Source organism: Astatotilapia calliptera, chromosome 4, assembly GCF_900246225.1.
Source record: "Astatotilapia calliptera chromosome 4, fAstCal1.2, whole genome shotgun sequence".
NCBI classification, from domain to species: Eukaryota; Metazoa; Chordata; class Actinopteri; order Cichliformes; family Cichlidae; genus Astatotilapia; species Astatotilapia calliptera.
Window position 1 is genome coordinate 1,260,938 of NC_039305.1, and position 22,314 is coordinate 1,283,251.

The following is a 22,314-nucleotide window of genomic DNA, read 5'->3' on the forward strand; positions in this document are numbered from 1 at the left end:
TGTTCTTTTATAGACGTGTTCAGATTTGCAGATGATCAGTGAAGACATGCATGTAATTAGCAGCACTTGGCTGATACTTACCCTTTTAATTCCTGTGGAAGCAGTAAGGGTGGTCTTAGTTTTTTAAATAATTGAAAGTGCCACATGTGGTAAAAAGTACAGAGAATCGTTGTGATGACAGATGTGCTGAAGAATGTTGTCTGTTGCCTCCCAAGGACAATGACAAGCAGTTATAAAGGTGAGAAATAAAAATGAAAGTGAATCTGATTCAGAATGCTGTGTTAATGCCAGTGAGTATCTGCTCCAGAAGCTCCATCTTCATCATCCTCTGTCCAGTATATCCTCTCTTCTTCCTCTCCACATGAGCAAACCATCTTATCCTCGCTTCTCTGACGCTGAGCTGTCCCGCTGGACTAATTTCTAATCCTGTGCATGCTGCTCACTCCCAGTGAACTTCTGAACATCTTCAGCTTAGCTTGGCTCGCTCTTGCCTCCTGGTAGGGTCTCAAACATTGAGCGATTAACAAACCCTATGAGCTGAAGAGCCAAAGAACATTTCAACAATTCACCCTGCCCGGGATAGGGTTACTGAGGCTCTGCCCTGCAGCCAGACCCGGGGAGGGTGCCCAAGGGCAAGTGCCTAGGGGCCAAGCCTTAGTCCACGGGGCCCGACTGGGCACAGCCCGAAAAAGGGACATGGGCCCACCCTCCTCTAGGCCCACCACCTGCAGGCGGTGTGGTAGGTGTAGGATACAATGTGTGCTGGGTGGCAGTTGTGGAGACCCTGGTGGCCCGACCCCCGGCTACCTGGAGTAGCGATTTTGACATGGAACGTTACCTCTCTGTGGTAAAGGAGCCTGATCCAGTACGTGAGATTAAGGCGTACCGGCTAGATATAGACGGGCATTGGGAACACCTCGCAGACACCACCATCCACAAGATCTTCAACTCCCTCATCTGGCAGAGCTTCGACAACAGTCCAAGGGAGGCTGGGGACACATGTTCACCACTTCCATTCAGCACCTCCTTTGCTGAAGCTGCTGCACTGAGTTGTGGCTGCAAGGTGGTTAGTGCCTATTGTGGTGCCCGAGTTCTGGTTTAAAAAAATAGATTTCCCAATTCCAATCAATTTTAGCTTGAGTAATGCGATATCGATTCATTAAATCCTGAATCAATTTTTAAATATAAATCCATTTTGCCAGAAACGTCAGAATCTCAGTTTAAAACTATTTCAACAACCACCAAACAGCTACGACCCAGTTGTATAAATCAGTGATACTCAGCCCTGTTCCCCATCAAAGACTGGACTTCACCTATCTCACCATCTTATGTATATATTTTTCACTGTATGATAAAGTCTTGTTAAGAAACAGTTTGCTTAAGTCCCAATAACGCACTGGTCTGCTGGCCCATGACAAACAACCTTGAAAGAGTAGTTGTCAAACAGCTAACAGATCATCTGCAGAGGATTGGCTCCACAGTGAAAATTATAAATAAAGTTTTACAGTTTAGAGCAAAATGTCAATCTCTGCAAAATTCTATATATTTATAATTTAGCTATTTGTATATATTAGAGCTTTTTCTTCTATTTTGTAACTTTTTTTTTCTTTTTTTTTTTCGCCTGTCCCATTTGGTTCTTTAGCCATCAGAATTGTTGTCTGAAGACCAACAAGGATACCCAATGGATTTACTTTGCCAAATGGATCATCGTGGCATTGCCGTATTGGTCCATTTGGTCGATCTTTGTTTTTATTATTTATTATATTTTATTTTCAGATGTTACAGACGGGACAGACATGAGTGAGAGATAGGAAAGGGAGAAAGAAAGAGGAAGGAAAGGAAAAACAGAAGGGGAGAGGGACAGTGAGAAAGGGGGGCAGCTGCGCCACTGTTCCAGAAAGAGCTGAGGAGAGTCCCAGATGAGGGCTCACTCAGCAGCCGCGGAGCAGAAGCCAGGGGGAGTTGCAGTGACGCGCCCGTGAGCTCCGCCGGCAGCCAGCCGTGCCTGAGTGACCGAGCCCCAGGCCGAGAGGCCGGGGGCACCCCACCTCCGAAGTGGCCCGAGCGAGCCCCAGGATCCAGGCCCCGATAAGCGGCCGCCAAGGAGTGAGCCGGTGTGTACCTGGACGCCCACCCCCAGACACAAAGAACCACCAACGCACCGACACCTGAGGGAGTCCGCCACCGGCAGGGGAAGTGGTGGTGGGTGGAGATAGGCCTCCAAACCTTGGAGGGCCTGAGATGTCCCCAGAGAGGTGGCGTCTGATACCCAACCTGACATATAGACACAGACATACAGGCACACACAGATACAAACATCCATTCCCACCCTCATGCTCTCATATGCACTTACTCCACACTCAACCAACGTGGAGACAGACATAAAGAGACGTTGTACACACGATCACACTCCCCAAGCGTACTCTACAAACCGGGTCTAGGTACCCTTGTCCCTGGAGGGGGGAACTGCACCCAGACCCAGGTGGTGTTACCCTTTTCCCTGCGGTGGGGAGAGGCAGACCACCCCGACTCCGTAGCAGCAGGGAGGCCCCACACTCCAGACCGCAGTCGGACGGCCAACTCCACCTAGCCCCCCCACTCCAGCAGGTCACAGAGAATGGGGGTGAGACTCCGAACCTCCCTCCACCCGCTCATTGTAGTGTTGATGCATGTGTGTTCTAAGGTGCATTTAAAACCCAGGAGGGCATGGAGCTACCTGCCAAGGAGCAGCAGGTAAGCGCATAGTCCCTCCTGCTGGCCCTCAATGTCTACGTGTATTTAAAATTGAGAGGTGGGCAACGACGCCAGGGGTGGGGTGTACACCCTGATGGTAATTTGGAGATGGAGATGGGGAGGGAAGGAAGGGAGGGGCAGGTAACCCCTCCCTGGGGCCAGCTCCCCCGCTGACCCCAGTAGGCACTCCCACACTCCGCGACCCGCCAGGGAAAGGGGGCCCAGGCCCATCCAGACCGGGTCCCAGTGCAGCAGCGCCTCCCGGCCCCACAGAGCCCGGGACAGTCCACCCAACCCCACCACAGAGAAAACTGCACCCACCCCACCATCCACTCATCTTCCAGACTACATAAGACAGTAAACGCCCAGGCTGAGATCTTCCTCCACCTCTCCTGTATCTCCCCCTCCTGCAGAGAGAGTTCCTGAAGAGAGGAAAGCTCCTGCAAGATGTGACCATCTCCCCCACCAGTTGAAGAGCCCCCCAGGTGGTTCGACGCACTATTTTGTAACTTTGTAATATTTTGTATTATTTCATTTAGTTCTTATTGTCTTGGAGCAGCTGTGACCACATAATTGTTTTTGCGATCAATGAAGCATCCTGATTCTGATTCCATGTCTGTACTTAAAATACTTTTGGTGATAAATCACTTATAACGGTGCGTGCTCAGGGAAGCATCGCCTTATTTACTGAGGATTTCAGGCATTTCAGCAGGTCCCTCTGCCTCTGTTGTCACTTTTGATTTTTCACACTGTTTTGTGCCTGGGCTGTACAGTTTAACAAAGATAAAGGAGGATAGTTAGAGGTAGAGTAGTGCCCCATAATGGCAAGGTCGGGGGTTCGAATCCACTGAATGGCTACCCTGAGCAAGGTACCGTCCCTACACACCGAGACTATTTTTGAACGCTGAACCGTCTTACAAAGATGTTAACGAAACCAGCTTGTGGTGTCCATTCTATTTTATCTTTCAGTGCTAGATAACACACACCAATGAGTTAAACTGCAGGAATGTCTTAAAGACATAAAGACCTGGATGGCCGCTAACTTTCTGCTTCTTAATTCAGATCAAACTGAGGTTATTGTACTCGGCCCTGAAAAGCTTAGAAATATGGTATCTAACCAGATTCTTACTCTGGATGGCATTACCTTGGCCTCCAGTAACGCTGTGAGGAACCTTGGAGTCATTTTTGACCAGGACATGTCCTTCAATGCACATATTAAACAAATATGTAAGACTGCTTTCTTCCATTCGTGCAACATCTCTAAAGTTAGAAATATCCTGTCTCAGAGTGACGCTGAAAAACTAGTTCATGCATTTATTACTTCCAGGCTGGACGACTGTAATTCATATCTTCATCACATTCACGTCAGTGTGTAGCAGGAACCTGCCCACAGCTCATGAATGTCAGCAGATTACTTTTCACACTCAGCTCTGCTAACAGACGTGTACTTTTGTACGATGATTAAATGATTAAAATGCTTATTTTGTTTGCTATAGTCTCAGATTATTCATATCGCAAATATTGAATGTAGCTTATCTTTTTACACGTTCTGTAAAATGAATGAACACAGACATCAAAAAGGTGTTGAAATGATTCTGAAGAACGTCTCAGTTCTCCCCTGAAATTCAGATGAAAAACGGCACAGTGTTTGTTTTGCTGCAGCAGATAAATTGACCTTTAGCTGTGGTATTGAAGTGAGTTTAATTACTCTGTCTGTACTTGTCTTTGCCCTTTTTCCAGGGAAGTGTGTTAACATGTCAGAGTCATGTGACTGAATAAACCTACCTGTGAGAACAAAGACAACCATGTCCTGCAGAACACTTTTAATAACCATCCATGTAAGACCCAAAAGGCCGACATTGTTCCGTCAGTGCTGCTGGTTTCAGTCTTTGTGCAAATGTTCTGTTTACACGGTTGGAAACCTGCAGTAAAAGTAAAGCACCACTTATTCTCTGTGATCTTTGGTCCTCCATCAAATCAAAAGCACTCCAATTTATGTACATGAAGGCAAATTATTCCATACGTGCTTCATGAACTGTCCTTGTGTGTGTACATTAAAAAAGCATTTTGTGTCTGTGTTGTTGCAGACTGTTACACAGTCAGCTGATTCAAACCACACGTCTCAGTTCTGTCTTGAAATTCAGATGAAAAACAGTTTCTTCAGTTCACAGAGCATGGCAGGATTCTTTACTCCTACAGATAAAATCTTTAGTCGTTGCAAGAAAAAAATATTTTTAGGCCGTGTCTGTGCTTGCCTTTGGGCTTTCAGAGAAGTGTATCAGCATACCGAACTCTACATGCAAGAACAAACACAAATATTTCCTGCACACTTTTTCTTTCCTTTTAAGAACACCCAGCTGCTCGCACTGAACATGCAGGTTGACGCTGACGAGGCTTTCACTGTCGGAAGCTCTGGTTTGAAACATGTTTCATGTAAAAAAGCAGTTTGTTGAGTCTTTAATGAGCAGCAGAACAGAAATGACCTGCATGCAGCACTTTGTGTTCGGACTGTTTGAGGCAGAGCAAAGAAGACTGAGTGAGGGCTGCTTTAGAGCCTAACTGTGTGTGTCAAACCAGAATCACAAACTCTGCATTGATGCCCACAGGGAAGCTGTTTATCTGCAGCTGCTGAAGCTGCAGGATGAAAGACCCTCGGTAGGAGGAGGGAGGAAGGAACTCCTGTGATGCTCAGAGGAGCAGTGAGCCGTCCTGACTGAGCGCGCTCCTCTCCTCACTTCTGATAACCCCCTCCTCTCTGATGGTCCAGCTCCTCCCCAGCACTGAGCCCGCCTCCTGGTTTGAGGATGTGGGACTCTGAGGAGCAGTGCAGCTGTTTACTGAACGTCTGCCCTCTGGCGGCCACAGGAGAAACTACACCTGCTGGTCTGTCTGGGTTTGAAACGTCTGACACAGGCTGAGGTCAAAGGGTGAAGTGACCTGAAGTGTCTGCAGCCACGATGAGGGCTGATCCACATCAGCTTCTGTGATCAACATAGCTGAGACTTATTTCACTTCCATTTGTAAATGCTAAAAGCAAAATGTGTCAAGATGTGTCAATTTGAACACAATTAATGTGTCTGCTTCTTTAATGATGTGTTAAATATGTACATTTCATTTTTTTTAAACGGGAGAAAAAGATGTGTACAGTTGGCATATTATCATTTATTACAAGCTGAATAAACAACAGTTTTCAGAATCTTCTAAATTAAAATAAATTCAGTGTTAACCAAGGCTGTGCAGTGGTGCCTCGCTATAACGCGGGTTGTCTTTAGAACGTAACTCTTTCTTTTCTTTCTTTTCTTTCCTTCTTCCTGTTAAAAGGGAGTTTTTCCTTCCCGCTGTCACCAAAGTGCTGCTCACAGGGGGTCATATGATTGTTGGGTTTGTCTCTGTACCTATGAAGCAACTTTTGTTGTGATTTGGCTCTATATCAATAAAATTGAATTGAATTGAACTCCCGCGATAAATGAGGGACCCCTGTATTACTAAATGCCAAAACAATTTCTATTTGACAGAATCAAACAGAATTAATATCTGGCTAACTTTCTAACTCTAGATTGTTAAATGTCAAAAATAGAATAGATAAGATAAGATAAGATAACCTTTATTAGTCCCACACGTGGGAAATTTGTTTTGTCACAGCAGGAAGTGGACAGTGCAAAAGTTATGAGGCAAAAATTAGAATACAATAAGAATAAATACAGTACACAACTGTACAGAATAGAATAGAATAAAATACTATATACAGTAGAATAAAATAGAATAAATATACAATAAGATAAAAATAGAATACAAATACAAATACTATATACAACTGAGTAAAAATACAACGATGCCAGAAAAGATTATTGCACTTGGTGTTATTGCACATGTGTGGATGTGTGTGCTTGATCAGTTAAAGTCTTTATTATGGAGTCTGACAGCAGTGGGGAGGAAAGACCTGCGAAATCTCTCCGTCCCACACCGTGGGTGCCGCAGTCTCCCACTGAAGGAGCTGCTCAGTGCTGTCACAGTCTGCTGCATGGGGTGGGAGATGTTGTCCATCAGGGATGACAGCTTAGCCGCCGTTCTCCTGTCACTCACCACCTCCACTGGGTCCAGAGGGCATCCTAGAACAGAGCTGGCCCTTCGGATCACCCTGTTCAGTCTCTTCCTGTCCCCAGCAGAGATGCTGCCGCCCCAGCAGACCACACCATAAAAGATAGCAGAAGCCACCACAGAGTCATAGAAGGTCTTCAGGAGTGGGCCCTCCACTCCAAACGACCTGAGTCTCCGCAGCAGGTACAGCCTGCTCTGCCCTTTCCTGTAGAGGGCGTCTGAGTTATGATTCCAGTTAAGTCTATTGTTCAGATGAACACCAAGGTACCTGTAGCTGTCCACAGCCTCAATGTCCATACCCTGGATGTTCAGTGGTTGCAGTGGAGAATGCTTGTGCCTGCGGAAGTCTACCACCAGTTCCTTGGTTTTACTGGCGTTGATCTGGAGGTAGTTCTGCTGGCACCAGTCCACAAAGTCTTGGGTCAGACCTCTGTACTCCTTGTCGTCCCCATCAGTGATGAGGCCGACTATTGCAGAGTCATCAGAGAACTTCTGCAGGAAGCACTGGGTGGAGTTGTGGGAGAAGTCTGCAGTGTAGATGGTGAAGAGGAACGGAGCCAGAACCGTTCCCTGTGGGGCCCCCGTACTGCAGACGACCCTGTCCGACACACAGCCCTGAGTCCTCACATACTGTGGTCGGTCGGTGAGGTAGTCCAGGATCCAGGTAGTGAGGTGATGGTCCACTCCAGAGTTCACCAGCTTGTCCTTTAGAACCGAGGGAAGAATGGTGTTGAAGGCACTGGAGAAATCAAAGAACATGATTCTCACAGTGCTTCCAGCGGTCTCCAGGTGAGCGAGGGAACGATGTAGGAGGTGAATGACGGCATCATCCGCTCCAATGCCAGGCTGGTAGGCAAACTGAAGTGGGTCCAGTGATGAGCTTATTACACAGGGACAAGGTGCACCAGGTTGTGATCAGATCTGCCCAGGGGAGGGAGAGGTGATGAACTGTATGCCTCTTCTGCATTGGCATACAGTAAGTCCAGTGTTTTATTGTCTCTGGTTGGGCAGGTCACATACTGGGTGAAGGTGGGCAGTGTGGAGTCCAGTGAGGCATGATTGAAGTCCCCTGATATTATGAGAAGGGCTCTCGGAGATTGTGTTTGCAGTCTGCTGACCACAGAGTGGAGAGAGTCACAGGCTGCATCCGCGTTGGCCGAGGGGGGGACATACGCTGTTATCGCGATAACATGCGAGAACTCCCGGGGCAGGTAGTACGGACGCATGCTAACGGCTAACAGCTCAATGTCTCTGCTGCAGAGTTGCTCTTTTACAGTGATGTGCCCAGGGTTACACCATCTGTCGTTCACAAAAACTGCCAGTCCCCCTCCTTTCCTCTTACCGAATAGAATAGAAAAACAAAAAATAGTGCAGTTATCATAAATATGCTCTGAAATAATCATGTCCAGAAAATACATGAACGCAATTCTTTCAAAGGTAACAGTTGTCATCTTCAACAAATTGTAAACATTCAACAAATGTGCAGTTGCATGCAAACAGAAAAACATTTTTACATTTTGGCGAATATACCATCCAGGTTGTGTTCAAATACAGCTTATTTGTATCAAAGCTTGTCGTTATATATATAAAGTGGAAAATCAGAAATTTCAGCACATATAAGCAGTTCATATTCGTTTGATCTTTCTGCTGCATAAAAATGGTCCTCGAAGCAGCTGACGTTCAGAATCCTCACAAACATGAAGACAGACTCATTAACAGCCTGTGGCAAGACATGAGTGACTTCACCAAACAAAGGCTCTCCTCTAAAGTCTCTTACAGTGTTGGGGAGTAACGGAGTACATGTGCCGCCGTTACCTATTTAAAATACGAAATATGAGCATAGCTGGACTGGCCCGGTGGGCCGATGGTGATTTTTCGTTTTTATGGGCCGATGGGGGTTTTTTTTCCGTTTTTTCCGTAACGGTGTAAACAGTGAAAGGTGGAGGATTGGCCAGATGAAGGGAGGTGTGTAAAATAACTCAGTTGTTTGGTGGTGGCTATGGCAGAGCTTCCACAGATTCAGTAACATTAGCAAGTGGTGGAGGCAGCAGATGCAACACGCTGGCAGGTGGATGAGGGAAAGGCAGGAGCAGAGACCCGAGGCGGTGAACTGAACTTCAGGTAAGAAGTTATGAGCTGCAGTCTCTCTGGTCAGATATAAACCAGGTTTAGGTGGAGTTTATTTTTGTTGTGCTGACTTTTTACAGTCAGTTACAATAACTCGTACTGCGTGAGCTAGCATGACGGAGTTTATATACAGCTGGGCGGGTGCTGTGATGTTACTGATAGTGAACTTTATTTATCTTATTTTATTCATAAGGTTAATTATTAGAGTTTCCAACCGTCCTGTAAAAAACTGAATCGTCTGCATTCAGAGAAAATATTACCCGTGTCATGTTGAGCTGAAAAAGAGCAGTTTGTCCCGGACTTCAGCTGCAATGAAAAAGACACAAAGCTGGAGTTATTCTGTCTTTGCTGCACAGCTGCCTCTTCTCCTCTCATCCTCCCCCCTCTCTCTCCTGTTTCTACTTCAATCATGAAACTGATCAATGATCAGCTGATCGGCTCTCTTGTTTGTTTATCGCTCACTTTGCGCCAGAAAGAGGAAACCAGCTGTCATGGTCCTGGGTCTTTTGACCCAGCGTTTTAAGTTTGAGTTTATTTTGTTCATTAGGTTATCTAAGTTCATTTGGTTATTAGACTCCTTGTGTTTTCTTCCCCTGTATTTAAGCTTCCCCTCACCCTTCATGTTTCATGCTGTCTTATGTTCATGTCTTATGTTATCAAGTTTGTATTATTATGCCTAAGTGTTTCTAGTTATTATTTCCCCCTCCGTTTCCAACCATGTTAAATCTCCCCTGCTCTTCATGCGTTTCATGTCTGTGTCTTACGTTGTCAAGTTCTGGTTGTCGTGTCTAAGTCTGCATGTTTCCTGTTTTATTTTGAAAAGGGGTCTTGTGTTCTGTGCTCATGCGGTTAGTTTTACTCTTGCCTGTGCATCATTATGTTTATCCTAGTCAGCTGTTTCCTCATGTGTCTCCACTTCCCCTAATCACCTCCTGTGTATTTAAGTCCTCTGTTTTCAGTGTGTGATTGTTCAGGTTGTCTGTTGTCCACGCCATGTTTCTGATGCCATGCTTCCAAGTTTCTTGTCTAGGTTTTTCTTATTGTTTATTTAGATTCCCCAGTTTAGGTTTGTGTTAATTTTGCTTCAGTTTGCCTTGCCCTTTGTTTGTACCTTTTCTACCAGCCATATTAAACGGCTCGCCTTTTGTTAACATTCCAAGTTCTGTTCCCTGTTCCTTGGAGTCTGCGTTTTGGGTCCTTTTCTCAATTCATACAGTCTGCCCTCGCCAGACTGTGACACCAGCAGATGTCGCGCTAAACAACAGCAGCACGTTTAAGCTTGATCAGCTGTTGTTAGAATTTATTTAATATTAATTTCTAGTATCAGCTGATGTTTGCTGGAGCCACAGCTGTAAAGCTGCTGGTCATGATGTCGGTTTGGATATGTGGTGAGAGGGAAACATGAAGATGAAACCAGGAGATGTCCTTACTGAACCATCAGAGCTGTGATGGAGAAACAGGTTTACCTTTTAGGTGACATGGATGAGTTGAAGTTATGAACTGTTTCTGAGAGACAAATAACACCAGGATCCTTTTCTAAGCAGCTGACAGCTGGTAACTGTGCAGGGGCGGGTCTAGCAAAGTGTTGCCAGGGGGGCATGTAGGGCATTAACAGGGAGAGGGGGGCACAAAGAAATACTTTCTTATTCTCATTTAAAATGTCTCGCTTTTAATAAATAATTATCTGAATCTTACAACAAACGTTTTCATCAATGCATAGAAATCCATTATTGTACATAGTAATTTTTTTAGGGTCCCATCATAATTTCTTCAGTAAGTACTGTACATGATGCCAGTATTTTCCCACACTTTCTAGATTCTGCACCAGTGCTGTGTGTAAAATGCCATCAAAAAGTCAGTTAAGTTTTATTCTTTCTCACCTGTCTTTCTGTCTCCTTTCACTTTTTAAAGGTTGCCATGTCAGAAAAAATATTTTTGATGTGGCAAATGAATGGTTTATGAAAATATATCTAAATCTGTCATCAGTAATCTGTAATGACCATGTCTCACCTCTTCTCTGTCTTAATTTCAGGTTTTCACCATGTGTTGTAGATAGTTCAGGAGGTTAACTCGACCAAGCAGTCTGCTTCCAGGTACTGTTTAGAATAGCAGAACAGGGAGGATGGTGTAGGTTTAAGTTTATTAGACTGATGCATGTATACCAACAAGACCGGTCTGGGTCCTTCTGCAGGTCCGTGAAGCTTCAGGTGTTTTCGGTCCAGATTACAGACAGAGGAACAGAAACAGTCATTTTATTACTTTTTTCAGTCGTGCTTGTGCTCGGCTCTTCAAAATAAAGTTTCATCTCTTTGCGTTCACATGGCTCAGCGACACACTGATGATGTGACGATGTGATCAGACATGTTCCTGATGTCATTCCTGTGGAGTGAAGGAGTTGTCATGACGGTGTGTCACCTGCAGGTGGCGACGTTGGCTCATGCTGGCCGTGCTGAGCAGAGCTGATGCTCTCACTGAGTTTTTGTTGTGCTGCTGTCACTAAACCAGATCTGCTGTTTCCTGCAGACCCTGGGAGCATTTTGGCCACCAAGCAGCTGAAAACTTCAGGTTCCTCCACCCAGGCTTCATCTCCTACGTGACACACAAGTAAAGCACCACCTGTGATGAATTATCAATCATCTGAAATCGGGCCGGTGGGACGCTCGGGTTAAAATAACATCTCCGCTTCTTTCTCAGTTTCCTGTCGTCGCCTCGGCTGGCTGATGTCAGGGTTCGTGAGACGTACATGCTGAGCACCGGTGCTCTGATGCTGATGTGGGACTTCCACTCTCTGATGATGTAATCATCTTTCACGTTGATGTTCAATAAACGTCCATAAATCGTTTCAGTGGGTTTAGGGATCATTACCTCCTCGTCCTCAAGAATGCTGCACCTTATTTTAAAAAGTTCAAACCCACATCAGGTGTCAAAGACTGAAACCTGGGGGACTTCCTGTTTGTCCTGCAGGTTTCTGCCTTCGGTTTCCTCACAAGGAAGGAACTATGCCTCATTCTCCGATCATTACTACGACTCTGTCTGGAGGCCTCTGAACTTCTACGCCAACCACGACCCGCCGATGGAGGGCCAGCTGTGGGAGGAGCTATCGTCAGAGGATCATCATGCTGTACCAGAGGAGCGCAGACAGCTGAGGGAGGTGCAGAAGCGGCTCTGCTCCTGGTCTGGTTTTTGTGGGGACCTAAAACCTTCTCACTGTTTTATGCTTTAGTGTTTCCTAAAGAGAAACAAAAACTTTCACATTCAGGTTTTTCTTTGTTTTGCTCCAGAATATATTTAGAGAAGAAAATTATGAAAAATTAAGGAGGATCCATGATTTCTCATCTCGTCTCACCTGTCCTATTTTATTCTATTTTATCTGATCCTATTCCATTGCTTTTGTCTTAATTTTTGATGCACTTAACTTGTACTGTCCATTTTCTGCTGCAACAAAATAATTTCCCACATATGGGACTAAGAAAACTTTATCTTATCTTTCCTCTTTACAAAAACGCTGATGCCTTTATGAGATTACAGAAATCATCTGAACTGCAGGTTCCTGCAGACACAGAATATTTCTGTCACACAGAGGAAAACTATAAAGAAGGCGAACGTTGGTTTCTGCCATACTGCACTATGCATTACTATAGTAACCTCAAAGAGCCATATTATTGGTCAGATCATTAAAGTTGCTCCAAAAGGCTGCTACTCCTGGTCCAGTGGTCCAGTTCAGGTAAAGCTAGCAAACAGCTGGCAGCTACATCCGCCTGTGCCGCCATCCACCTGCCAGTCATAGAGGCCACGCCCCTAAAAACACAAACTTTGATACAATTTAAACAGGTGAGTTATAAATACGTCATCATTTTTAATTATCTACAGAGGATAACGTGTTTGTTTCTGCTGTAAACTTTTGACATGGGAGTCTATGGGAACTGACTCACTGCTGCCTCTGCTGGGCGTCAGAGGAACTGCAGCTTTTGGTGCTTCATTTTTCTATTTTACTTTTTTTCTAATTAGTTATATAAATATTTTCAGCCTTGTTTAGCTCCTCCTATTTAAGTGTCAGATATAAACGTGGAGCGGGTGAAGGAAAGATGAAAGTGAAGAATAAATGCTGGACTGTGTAACGGAGTGATGATGAAGTTCATAACACGATCAAACACAAAACACGGCTTTGACTTAAATCCTTCACTGTTTCTGTGAAGTGAGGAGTAACGCTAGGAGGGTCTCAAGTTTTCCTCAGTGTACCGAAGCAGAGGCAGAACCCAACAGGAAAAAGATGACTTTGGTTTTCAAAATAAAAGAGTCAAGCTTTATATGTAATATTTTTCTTTTCTGTGGGTCAATCTGGGTTTGTCCAGGACTTTGAACACAATAATGAATCTGCAGCCAAGTCTAATATTACAGCTGCAATAAGGAATATTAAAGCTTAAAAATGTACCTGCTGAGAATTTTATCATTAGCTAATCTTTAATGGGAAAGCATAAAAAACAGAATAATCCCTCACATAACTTTCTTGAACGTATTCAGATTGATTGTTTTTGTCTGAACTCTGAATACCTATGAAATAACACAAAGAATCAGCTGGAAGCTGAACATTTGGCTTGGAAAGACAGTTCTGGCAGCAGTTTAATCAGATCATTGAAATTAAAATTTGTCCTGTTATAAACGTTTCTGTTAGGAAATGTTGGGATTGTGACAAATACAGGCCTACATTTAATTACTCAATAATTTTTAGTCTGAACCCGAAAATACACAAAATTCCATACAGGCTTTGACTGAGTGAACTCATGAATCAGCTGCCGAAACAGGTTAAATAGCTTAAATGAAGTGGAACAGCTCTGAGAAATAAAATAGAATATGAGTCTTACAGATTTCTATTATCACTCTTGCTCTGCATAACAATAAATAAAGTAGTAGTAGTAAAACTATTTAAAAATGTATAATAATACTAATAATGATTCTACTACTACTACTAATAATAATAATAATAATAATACCCAAAATTGGGAAATTACCACCTCAAAGCAGCTAAAACTAGAAATAAATATAAAAAAAGATCTTAGATAGGTAAACTTTTTTTTTACCTGAACTACCTGAAAATACACAAAACCTCATCAATAATTCAAAATGTAAAAAAAAAAAGCTAAAAAAAAAACAAAACCCTAAAATTATAATTTAACAATTTAAAACCATTTTCAGGTTTATTTTGAAAATCTTGTGCGGAAGTTTGGCGCTGCGTTTACGGAAACTTGACACCGTCGAGAGATTCGGGAGAATCCAGCGGAGAGAATGTGGCATTCAGGGAGAGGAGGGAAGACAAGATGAGCGACGGCAGCCGGAGGGCCGTGTGAAGTACCAAAGTCCGAAATCTGGATGAAAGTCTTGTGGGGGGGTTTTCCTGCGTGGGGGTGAAACTTTCATCTGACGCTCTTGGAAGTTTATAAAAACGCGTGGAAACGGGATTTTCCTGGAATACTAATGCGCGGATAAACGCTACTTTGGAATCTTCCTGAACACCGACGCCGTGTCCGTTAAATGTCGGGGATTAAAAAGTTTCTGCGTGTTTACTGAAGAGGCGGTAAGTCTCGAGTCCACTTATCGTGAAACGATGTTTCTTTTAAAGCTGTAAATGCGGTAAAAGTGACCCGTTAGGTAAGTCGGGTACAAAGGTCGGCGGTGTGTTTACATGCCAGCTCCTCGCCACACGTCGAGTCCCCGTCACGCTGTGGACATTTACACGAGTTTATTGCTAATCTGCCGAGTTAATGTTATATTAATAGAAACTTTCTAATGTGTGGACACTGGTCTCCAGTTCGGCTCGTGTTTACATCAGCAGGGATCTCTTTAATGCTCCAAAGTCGGTGATAGATGTGGACAACGGGGCTCGCTTTATTACTAAATCGTGAGTTTGTGAAACCTTACAGAGCAGTGTTGATAATATGTTCGTGTCTGAGTTGAACATCAGGGGACGTCTCATGAATATGTTCCGCGTACTTTATGATGATGCTTTTATAGAAAGAGCACTTTTAAATGGAGTCTGCGTGTTAAATGCTCCGAGCAGTCGATCCTGCAGCAGCGCAGCTTGACTTCAGACTAATAACTGTCAAGTGATTCGTGTTTGCAGTAATAAAATGATTTATTTAGCTCCACCGTGGAGTCCCCGCAGTGTCTCAGAGAAATTTATGTGCGTTGTTGCTCTTGTCATGAGTGCAGCGAGGATAGCAAACGCAAAGGGGGGACGTGATGGGTGTAAATGGGAATGACAGCTCTGCTTAGGCCCTGTGCTCCTCTGTGGCAGCCTGGTTATGTAAGAGGGGAGCAGGGAGCTCAGTGGTGTGTCGGGACTGGCTGCAAACACTCCCCAAAACACTCTTTCTGTTTATGTGGCAACAGAGTTTGTGAGGCCAGGCTGGTGTTTCAGGCAGAGCCGGGGACCGACCCGCTCTGCCAGCCTCCTCCTCCTCCTCCTCCTCCTCCACCCGTGTGTCTGAGGCTGCGAGGCCACTGGCCTGGAAGAGTTTAAGTAGAGCTCAGATGAAGTCACGTCCACAGTGAGTGCCCAGAGGGGAGCAGCGAGCCGGCCCACTCGTCACACACTCGCAGTCAGGTGACTTTGTGAAAAATGAGTTTGGTGTGTTTACACAGCAGAGGCAGCCGGCGAGTGTGTGTGTGTGTGTGTGTGTGTGTGTGTCTGTGTCTGTGTCTGTGTGTGTGTCTGTGTGTGTGTGTGTGTGTGTGTGTCTGTGTGTGTGTGTGTCTGTGTGTGTGTGTGTGTGTGTGTGTGTGTGTGTCTGTGTGTGTGTGTCTGTGTGTGTGTGTGTGCGTGTGTGTGTGTGTGTGTGTGTGTGTGTGTTTGCTGAGCTGTAATTAAACCGAGCTCTCATGTGGCAGCAGGTTAAACTCTCACTCAGCCCGAGCTCGCAGCTTACCTGGACAGGTAAGTCCCGCTGTACGACACGGCGCTGCAGATGCAAAAGATTCAGGAAATGTTTATTTCTGACATATGACAGAATACATGTGTGCAAATGAGAGGGAGAGACAGGTGAAAGGTGAACACGGAGGGAGCAGAGGTCCTGGGTGAGCTCAAACACCAGGGGTCAGCCATCGGAGGAGGGTGCAGGCAGGTGGAGAGGAGGGACAGAAGGGGAGGAGCAAGAGGGGAAAGAAGGTTTAAAGATGGTTTGGAGACGGAGGAGGCCGAGCTGAAGATGTTGGACAGCAGGGACAGGGTCATAAATGAGGCCATCAGAGGGGCAGCTCAGAGTCAGGGAGGCTGAGACGGTCTGAGCGTGTGCAGAGGAGGGAAAAGGAGGACCTCAGAGGAGAGGATGCTGCGATACGAGGAGCTGATTGGATGTGGCGAAGAAGAAGAAGCAGGTTGTCCTCGTGCTCTGGTTTCACAACAGATGTTTGCAGGAGTGGCTGAGGTCTGTTTCTTTGCAAAAGTGTGAGTGATTCCATCATGTGCGCTTTATGATGTGAGGAGGAACGTGCGCGTGCAGCCAGGGTAGTGTTGATGGTGTTCATGCCCTGAGGCCGCAGCAGCGTTAAAGCAAATCACTGCACAGGCTCAGGAGCACCGCAGGGACCGCCCACCAACAAAAACCAGTGAAACAGCCGTAACCCCCAGCATCGTCCCCGGGTCCGAGCTCAATAATGATGGACTGCACTGTCCCTCAGTCTGACCAATCAATGAGGGGACATCAAGGACAGCGGGGACAAAGTTTTCCTTGTGCACTTAATAAACAGTGTAATGTGTGTTCACAGTAAAAGTGATAGGTGTGTTCACATGTTAGTGGTGCAGCGCTGCAGTGTGTGGTGATGTCACCAGGTCTTCCCAGCATCTCGCTCCTGATGCTGGCGCCCTCGTGAGCGCACCTGTGCTGTGTTTGGCCTGAGAGCTGCAGCGCTGTAGCCTGAGCTCAGATCGATCGGTCGTGCAGCTGTCAGAGTTTTCACACTGCTTCCTGTGCGACGCCTCTGAGGCATGAACTGATCTGTTTTTCTCGTTTCAGGCTTCCACACAGCCCCCACCCCCCGCCGACCCTGGAAATAACAACTGCCTGAAATAAAGAGAGCGGGAAACTAAGCTGCAGAGATCTTTCTCTCCTTTTATCTCTCCTGGTGCTCAGAGGAAACCTCACCGAGGAGTTTTTATCTTCACTTTGCTTCCTGGCTGTCAGCTGAGCGTCACAGGGAGGAAGTGGAGGTCTCACCTGAGGCAGGTGCACGTCTCCGGTGCTCAGCATGAGGCCCTGAGGAGGCAGCGGGATTTACTGTGAAGCTGGTTGGATTTTAAGGAGGAGGAGGAGGAGGGAGCATGGGGAAGGAGCAGGACCTCCTGCAGGCGGTGAAGAGTGGAGACCTGCTGTCCACCCAGAAGCTGCTGTCCAAGCTGAAGACCAACAGGAACAGTAAGTACGCCGGAGCCGATTATTCAAAACAGACACTCAGAAAACGAATCAAATGTCTGAGCTGCTCGTGTAAGTGGGGCGAGGTAAAACTGATCTAAGGTCAGACGCATCCCAACATCGACCCGTCGCACCATCAAAGTCAAAGAGCTCCTGTTTCTGTTAACATGGGACGTGTTTAAACATGTTTCTGTCCTGCTGTGACTAAAATCAGAGTTTATGGCGTTCTGATTTTGTTACACACTTTAGATGAACGTGGGAATGCTTTTTTCTCTGCACTCGTGGCTACGGCTCGGCCATATTATACCGTTCACGGTAATACCGCTACAGTGTTAGGCAATGATAAGAAAATGAAATACGGCGATAGAATATGGGCATGCGCAGTGCCTTTGTTTTCATACGCTAACTAACGGCCGAAAAGCATGGCGGCGACGGAGAATGAGAAGGAGAAAGCGGATCGTTGAGTGAAACAGATGAACCAGAACTGGTTTGTAAAAATGCTGCAACTTCAGGTTTAGCTTTCGTCTGTCAGATACACAACAAAGCAGATTTTTTGTAGAACATGCAAGCGGCCGTCGTTATTGCCGTACTTGTTGGACTAAGGTGCTCGTAAATCTGGGAGTAATCTGGGTCCTAAAGTCAAACGGCCACTGCAGCATCACTGAGAGTTAAACTGTCTAAATTCTTTCATCTTTAATAAAATGATCAGCGTTGCTGCTTTACCAGGTGTAACGATGAAGTTTAACATCCAGGCATCCATGAAAACAGAATTCATTACATTTAACGGAGTTAGAAGTTAGCAGGAAGTTAGCTCGCTCGCTAGTTTCGCTTGTTACCCAAGCATGATGTAGCATGTTCTGACTGAGAGATTTCTGAAAAAAATCAAACGTACAGCTCTGTTATCACTTCCAACATAAATGAAGGCAGAAAACTAAACAGCAGTGACGTTTGTAGGGTTACTGAAGTTGGGCTAGCTGCTATATAATGATGTGCTACGTGATCGCTAGCGACACAGCTATGTTAGCATAACATAAACAGTGAAGCTGGAGGACGAACACTAACACTTTTCCACTTATAAAAGTTAACGTGAAGGTTCCTGATAGTTAGAGACAAATGCAATCGCATGGCAGGATGCTGTAAACGGACCAAACTTCAGTCAGGAGAACAACTGAGATAATCCATCCACAATACGAGGTTAGTCATTAATATACTGCAACAACATGGGAATAGAGCAGCTGCCAGAGAATTCAACATTAATGAATCAATGGTACAGAAGTGGAGGAAGCAAGAAGAATGAGTTTAATAAAGTTTGATTTATCTGACTGCTTTGTTTCGCTTAATGTGCCTTATAATCCCGTGCACCTTATGGTCCGAAAAATACGTATTTGACTTTTTTATTTGGCACACTGCAGTTTAATGTTGCAAAGCTCCTCTTTTTAACTTCAGTGGATATTATACATGGTTAACTCAGGATATGTCAGCACATTTATATAGCTTTAATGCACATAAAAACAGCTTCTTGTTTAAGTGAAATAAATGGATGTTTTTTTGCACTAGTAAAGTTGTGGAGTTGTATTTTGTCTCGCATCAGTTATATCGTCAATTATATCGTTTTTGCAAATTTTCAAATATATATCGTGATAAATATTTTTGCCCATATCGCGCTGCTCTACTGGTGGCCTTTCTCAGTAACAAACGTAAAGAAACTGAATCACGGCATCGGCTTGTGTCATAAAGCTGCCGACTGTGCAGGGTCGTCACAGGGCTCGGAGAGGCTCCTGCTGCTGTCACACAGACTGAAAGTCTCCGGACGGTGATGCCGGCGTTTCCTCTAACAGCAGCTCAGATGTGGAGGAAGCACTTTTGCGTCTGTTCTCTTGCGTCGGGTTTTTGGGGTTTAAGTGTTTTCATGTCAGTGGAAAGTGTGAAACTAGAGCTGACCCAGATACCTGCCGTGGGTTCGGCTTTCTCTCATCAGACGCTCCTCAACACTGGCTTCACTGACAAACTGAACGAAATGACTTGACCTAAGGATCCGCAGTGCATCGCACAAACGTGTGCGCTGTGGGCCGTAGCACACGTTCACTTAGTCTCCACAAACGTGTAAACTGTGCTGCCTTCACAGTGTGGAGCATCTGCAGGCTTTTGCACACGTCTGTCCCCGAAATTGATGTTGGGAGCACGAGAGAGAACGGCGTCGCAAATCTTGGATACAACAGAAATGTTTGTTTGTAAACACGTTGATTTGGATCTGGTCCATGATGTCAGCCCTGCAGAGCACAGCGCTGAGCTTCGATGGAGACGGGTTACTCAAATCCACACAGACAAAACTTTATGGAGCACAACTTGAATATGCGAGACGTAATCTGCTGCTACGTTTGGCCTCTTATATCAAAAACCTTTGTGAATATTTCAGCCGTGTTTCAGATAAAAACCTGAAGCTTTCACTTCGTGTTCTTACTCTCAGAAGAACTCAGACTGTAATCACAAGTGTGTGTGTGCGTGATGAGCCTAGTGGTCGAGAGACAGGAGACAGGAAGGGTAACTGGTTAGCAGCAAGTGAACTTTCAGAATAAGAGTGCAGGGGTGGATGAGCATCGCCATAAGACAGGATGTTCCAAAGAAGTCAAACATTTGTTTAGTGTGTGAGTTAAAGGAGGCGCGTGGCTCAAACCAGTGCTGTGTTCGTGTCAGCTGTGTGTGTTTGGTGTTGTTTGCCGCCACAATCACAGTGTCGCGTCATTTCACAGTAACAGGTAATCATGTAGCGTCTCTGAGGGGCGGTTCCCCAGCTCCCTCAGGGAATTCCCGCGCTCTGTCACATGACCCCCACCAATTGTTCTCACCTCGGCGCGCCCGATCCATCACCTGAGCACATCACGCCACCGCTCCTTAAACTGCTGTCTCACAGAGGTCAGAGGTCAGATGTCCACTCGCCTCCGTTTTTCGCATTCGTCTGATTTTCAAGTGACCCGGACTCGTCCTCCTGACATCTGGCGCTCTGATGTCGCCCCCGACCGTTATCACCCAAATCACAAGGAGCTCCCAGATGGTGGCCGGCCAGGATTAAGAGGATTTATACTGCTGGTTGGGGGGGGGGCTCTGTTTATCTGATGCTGAAGAACCTGCTTCTCAGAGCTCTGATGTTTACAGTCAGCACGCTGACTCTGCACTGCTCTGTTGCTCAGATTAGACCAAGACTAATCCCATAAACTCAGCTCAGGCTTTGTGCGTCGCAGGTCCATCGTTAGTTTGGTGTTTCTGCAGGTTTTGGACGCAGCAGCTGTTGGATCATTTCACAGCGTTATTCACTGTGGGGAAAGTTCCCTTTGTATTAACTGTAAAAATGGAAAGAAAGCTGATCTGAAGCTGCTGCAGAGCGGCAGCGTTCACCGTTTCTTATGTTTGGAGTCGACCCAGTAAACGATCGGGAGCATCGCCCCGTCTGTGCTTTGTGACGGAGCAGAGGAAAAGCCAGAGTCCCTCTCAGTGACTCAGGGGGTTTCGTCTCAGTTATAAAAGCAGACGTGAGTCATGGTCTCTGCGAGGCTGTGTGGCAGCTTAATGGCTCTTTGTAAATAATGTGAAATTAGTCATCGGGAAGCATACAATGCAACGCTGCAGTGGAGCTTTTCCTTCTGGGAAAATCCCGGTTCCCCTGATACAGGTCCTGAGACCTGTGAACGGCCCAGAGAGCGTTTGGCTCCAGAAGAAGGCCGGGTTAGAGCGGAGCGCTCTCGGGTGTCGGGTCCGGGTAAAGCGTGTTTCGTACAGAAGCGTGTAGCGTGCCGGGCTGTGGTGTTCACGTGGTCAGGTGTGCGTGCAGAAAGACTGAGCAGCTCGCTGCTGTGAGGTCACATCGGTGCAGCAGGTGGATTTTTTCATCTTATCTTCCCTGCACTCGTGCTCCACGCAGACTTTTTATCTTCTTCTACATTTCCTGCTGAGCGCCTGTAACTTTCCCCCACAGAGATCACAGCTCTCATCTTAAAGAACTTTCACTTTCTCATTTTGTGCTGCTGATGAAATCTGATGTTTCAATTCTTCGTCCTGAGTCTGAGAGGATTTTAGACCTTTGAACACAGGAAGACCTCGTCTCACAGCATCAGTGTTCTTCTGACTGAACCCGATGTCGCGTAAAGCCGTCGGAAACACAATGGCGAGCGGCGTGTCGGAGGCTCTGCTGGGACAGGGAGCGCGGGGGCTCGTCAGCGCCCACATGCTGCCTGTTTCGTGTTTTATTCAGGGGTTTGGGTTCAAACTCAGCTCAGCCAATCACGCTGATCGCTGCTGGCAGGTCTCCCGTCCTCTTCTGGACTACTTTCACGCTGCTGCTCCTTCAGTTTCCTCCTTTAAAGACGTCTCCTTCTGCTTTCTCGCGCCGGTTCTGGTCTTTATCGGGAGTTTCAGAGCTTTTTAAAAGCACCTCATCAACTTTCTCCCGTCTGCGCTGATGTGTGGAGGAGCTGGAGGCAGGAACAGACTGATGGAAGACGACGAAAACTTGAATGAGAGAGGAGGAAGGATCTAAACAGGAAAGAGCTCTCTCCAAAAATCCCTTTCTCTCTCTGGTGCACAGCTCAGCTGGAGCTGCACCAACGTCGAGTTCAGACAATGTCCATCACATCTCATTACGGTGTCTCTGAGCCATGAAGCCTTTATGTCGTCTCCTAACCTCACAGACGCACGTTTGTTGTTTGTTTCTATAAATTTGGCAAAAATTGACCCAAAGGCGTCGAGCCTGAGCAGGAAGCGTCAGGTCGGACCGGATTCTCACTGCCGTTAACGCCTGTAAACCTCAGAGACACCCGGGTCTCGCAGTCACGATGATCCTCGCTTTTCCTGCTGACGGGTGGGAATAAATGAGTTGCGGGTCGTTTGAAGCGGGAAGCATTTCAGGGCTTCACACGGTCGCGCTGATCCAGCTTTCCTTTGCTCGCTGCTCTGAGGC

The 22,314-nt window shown here is 46.0% G+C and overlaps 1 protein-coding gene across 4 annotated transcripts in view; it reads left to right on the top strand.

The window, feature by feature from the left end:
- The first annotated feature begins 14,207 nt into the window (after nt 1-14,207).
- The window catches only part of caskin2 (CASK interacting protein 2), a 55,174-nt gene continuing 47,067 nt past the window's right edge, over nt 14,208-22,314 (top strand). For 2 of the 4 annotated variants that reach the window (XM_026163871.1, XM_026163873.1), the window contains exons 1-2: nt 14,209-14,530; nt 16,968-17,366. In XM_026163871.1, the coding sequence (XP_026019656.1) occupies nt 17,273-17,366 (94 nt within the window). In that variant the 5' untranslated portion in view covers nt 14,209-14,530; nt 16,968-17,272. Of the gene's footprint in view, nt 14,531-15,345; nt 15,560-16,967; nt 17,367-22,314 lie in introns of all 4 variants that reach the window. The other 2 variants (XM_026163870.1, XM_026163869.1) reach the window with 2 other exon arrangements.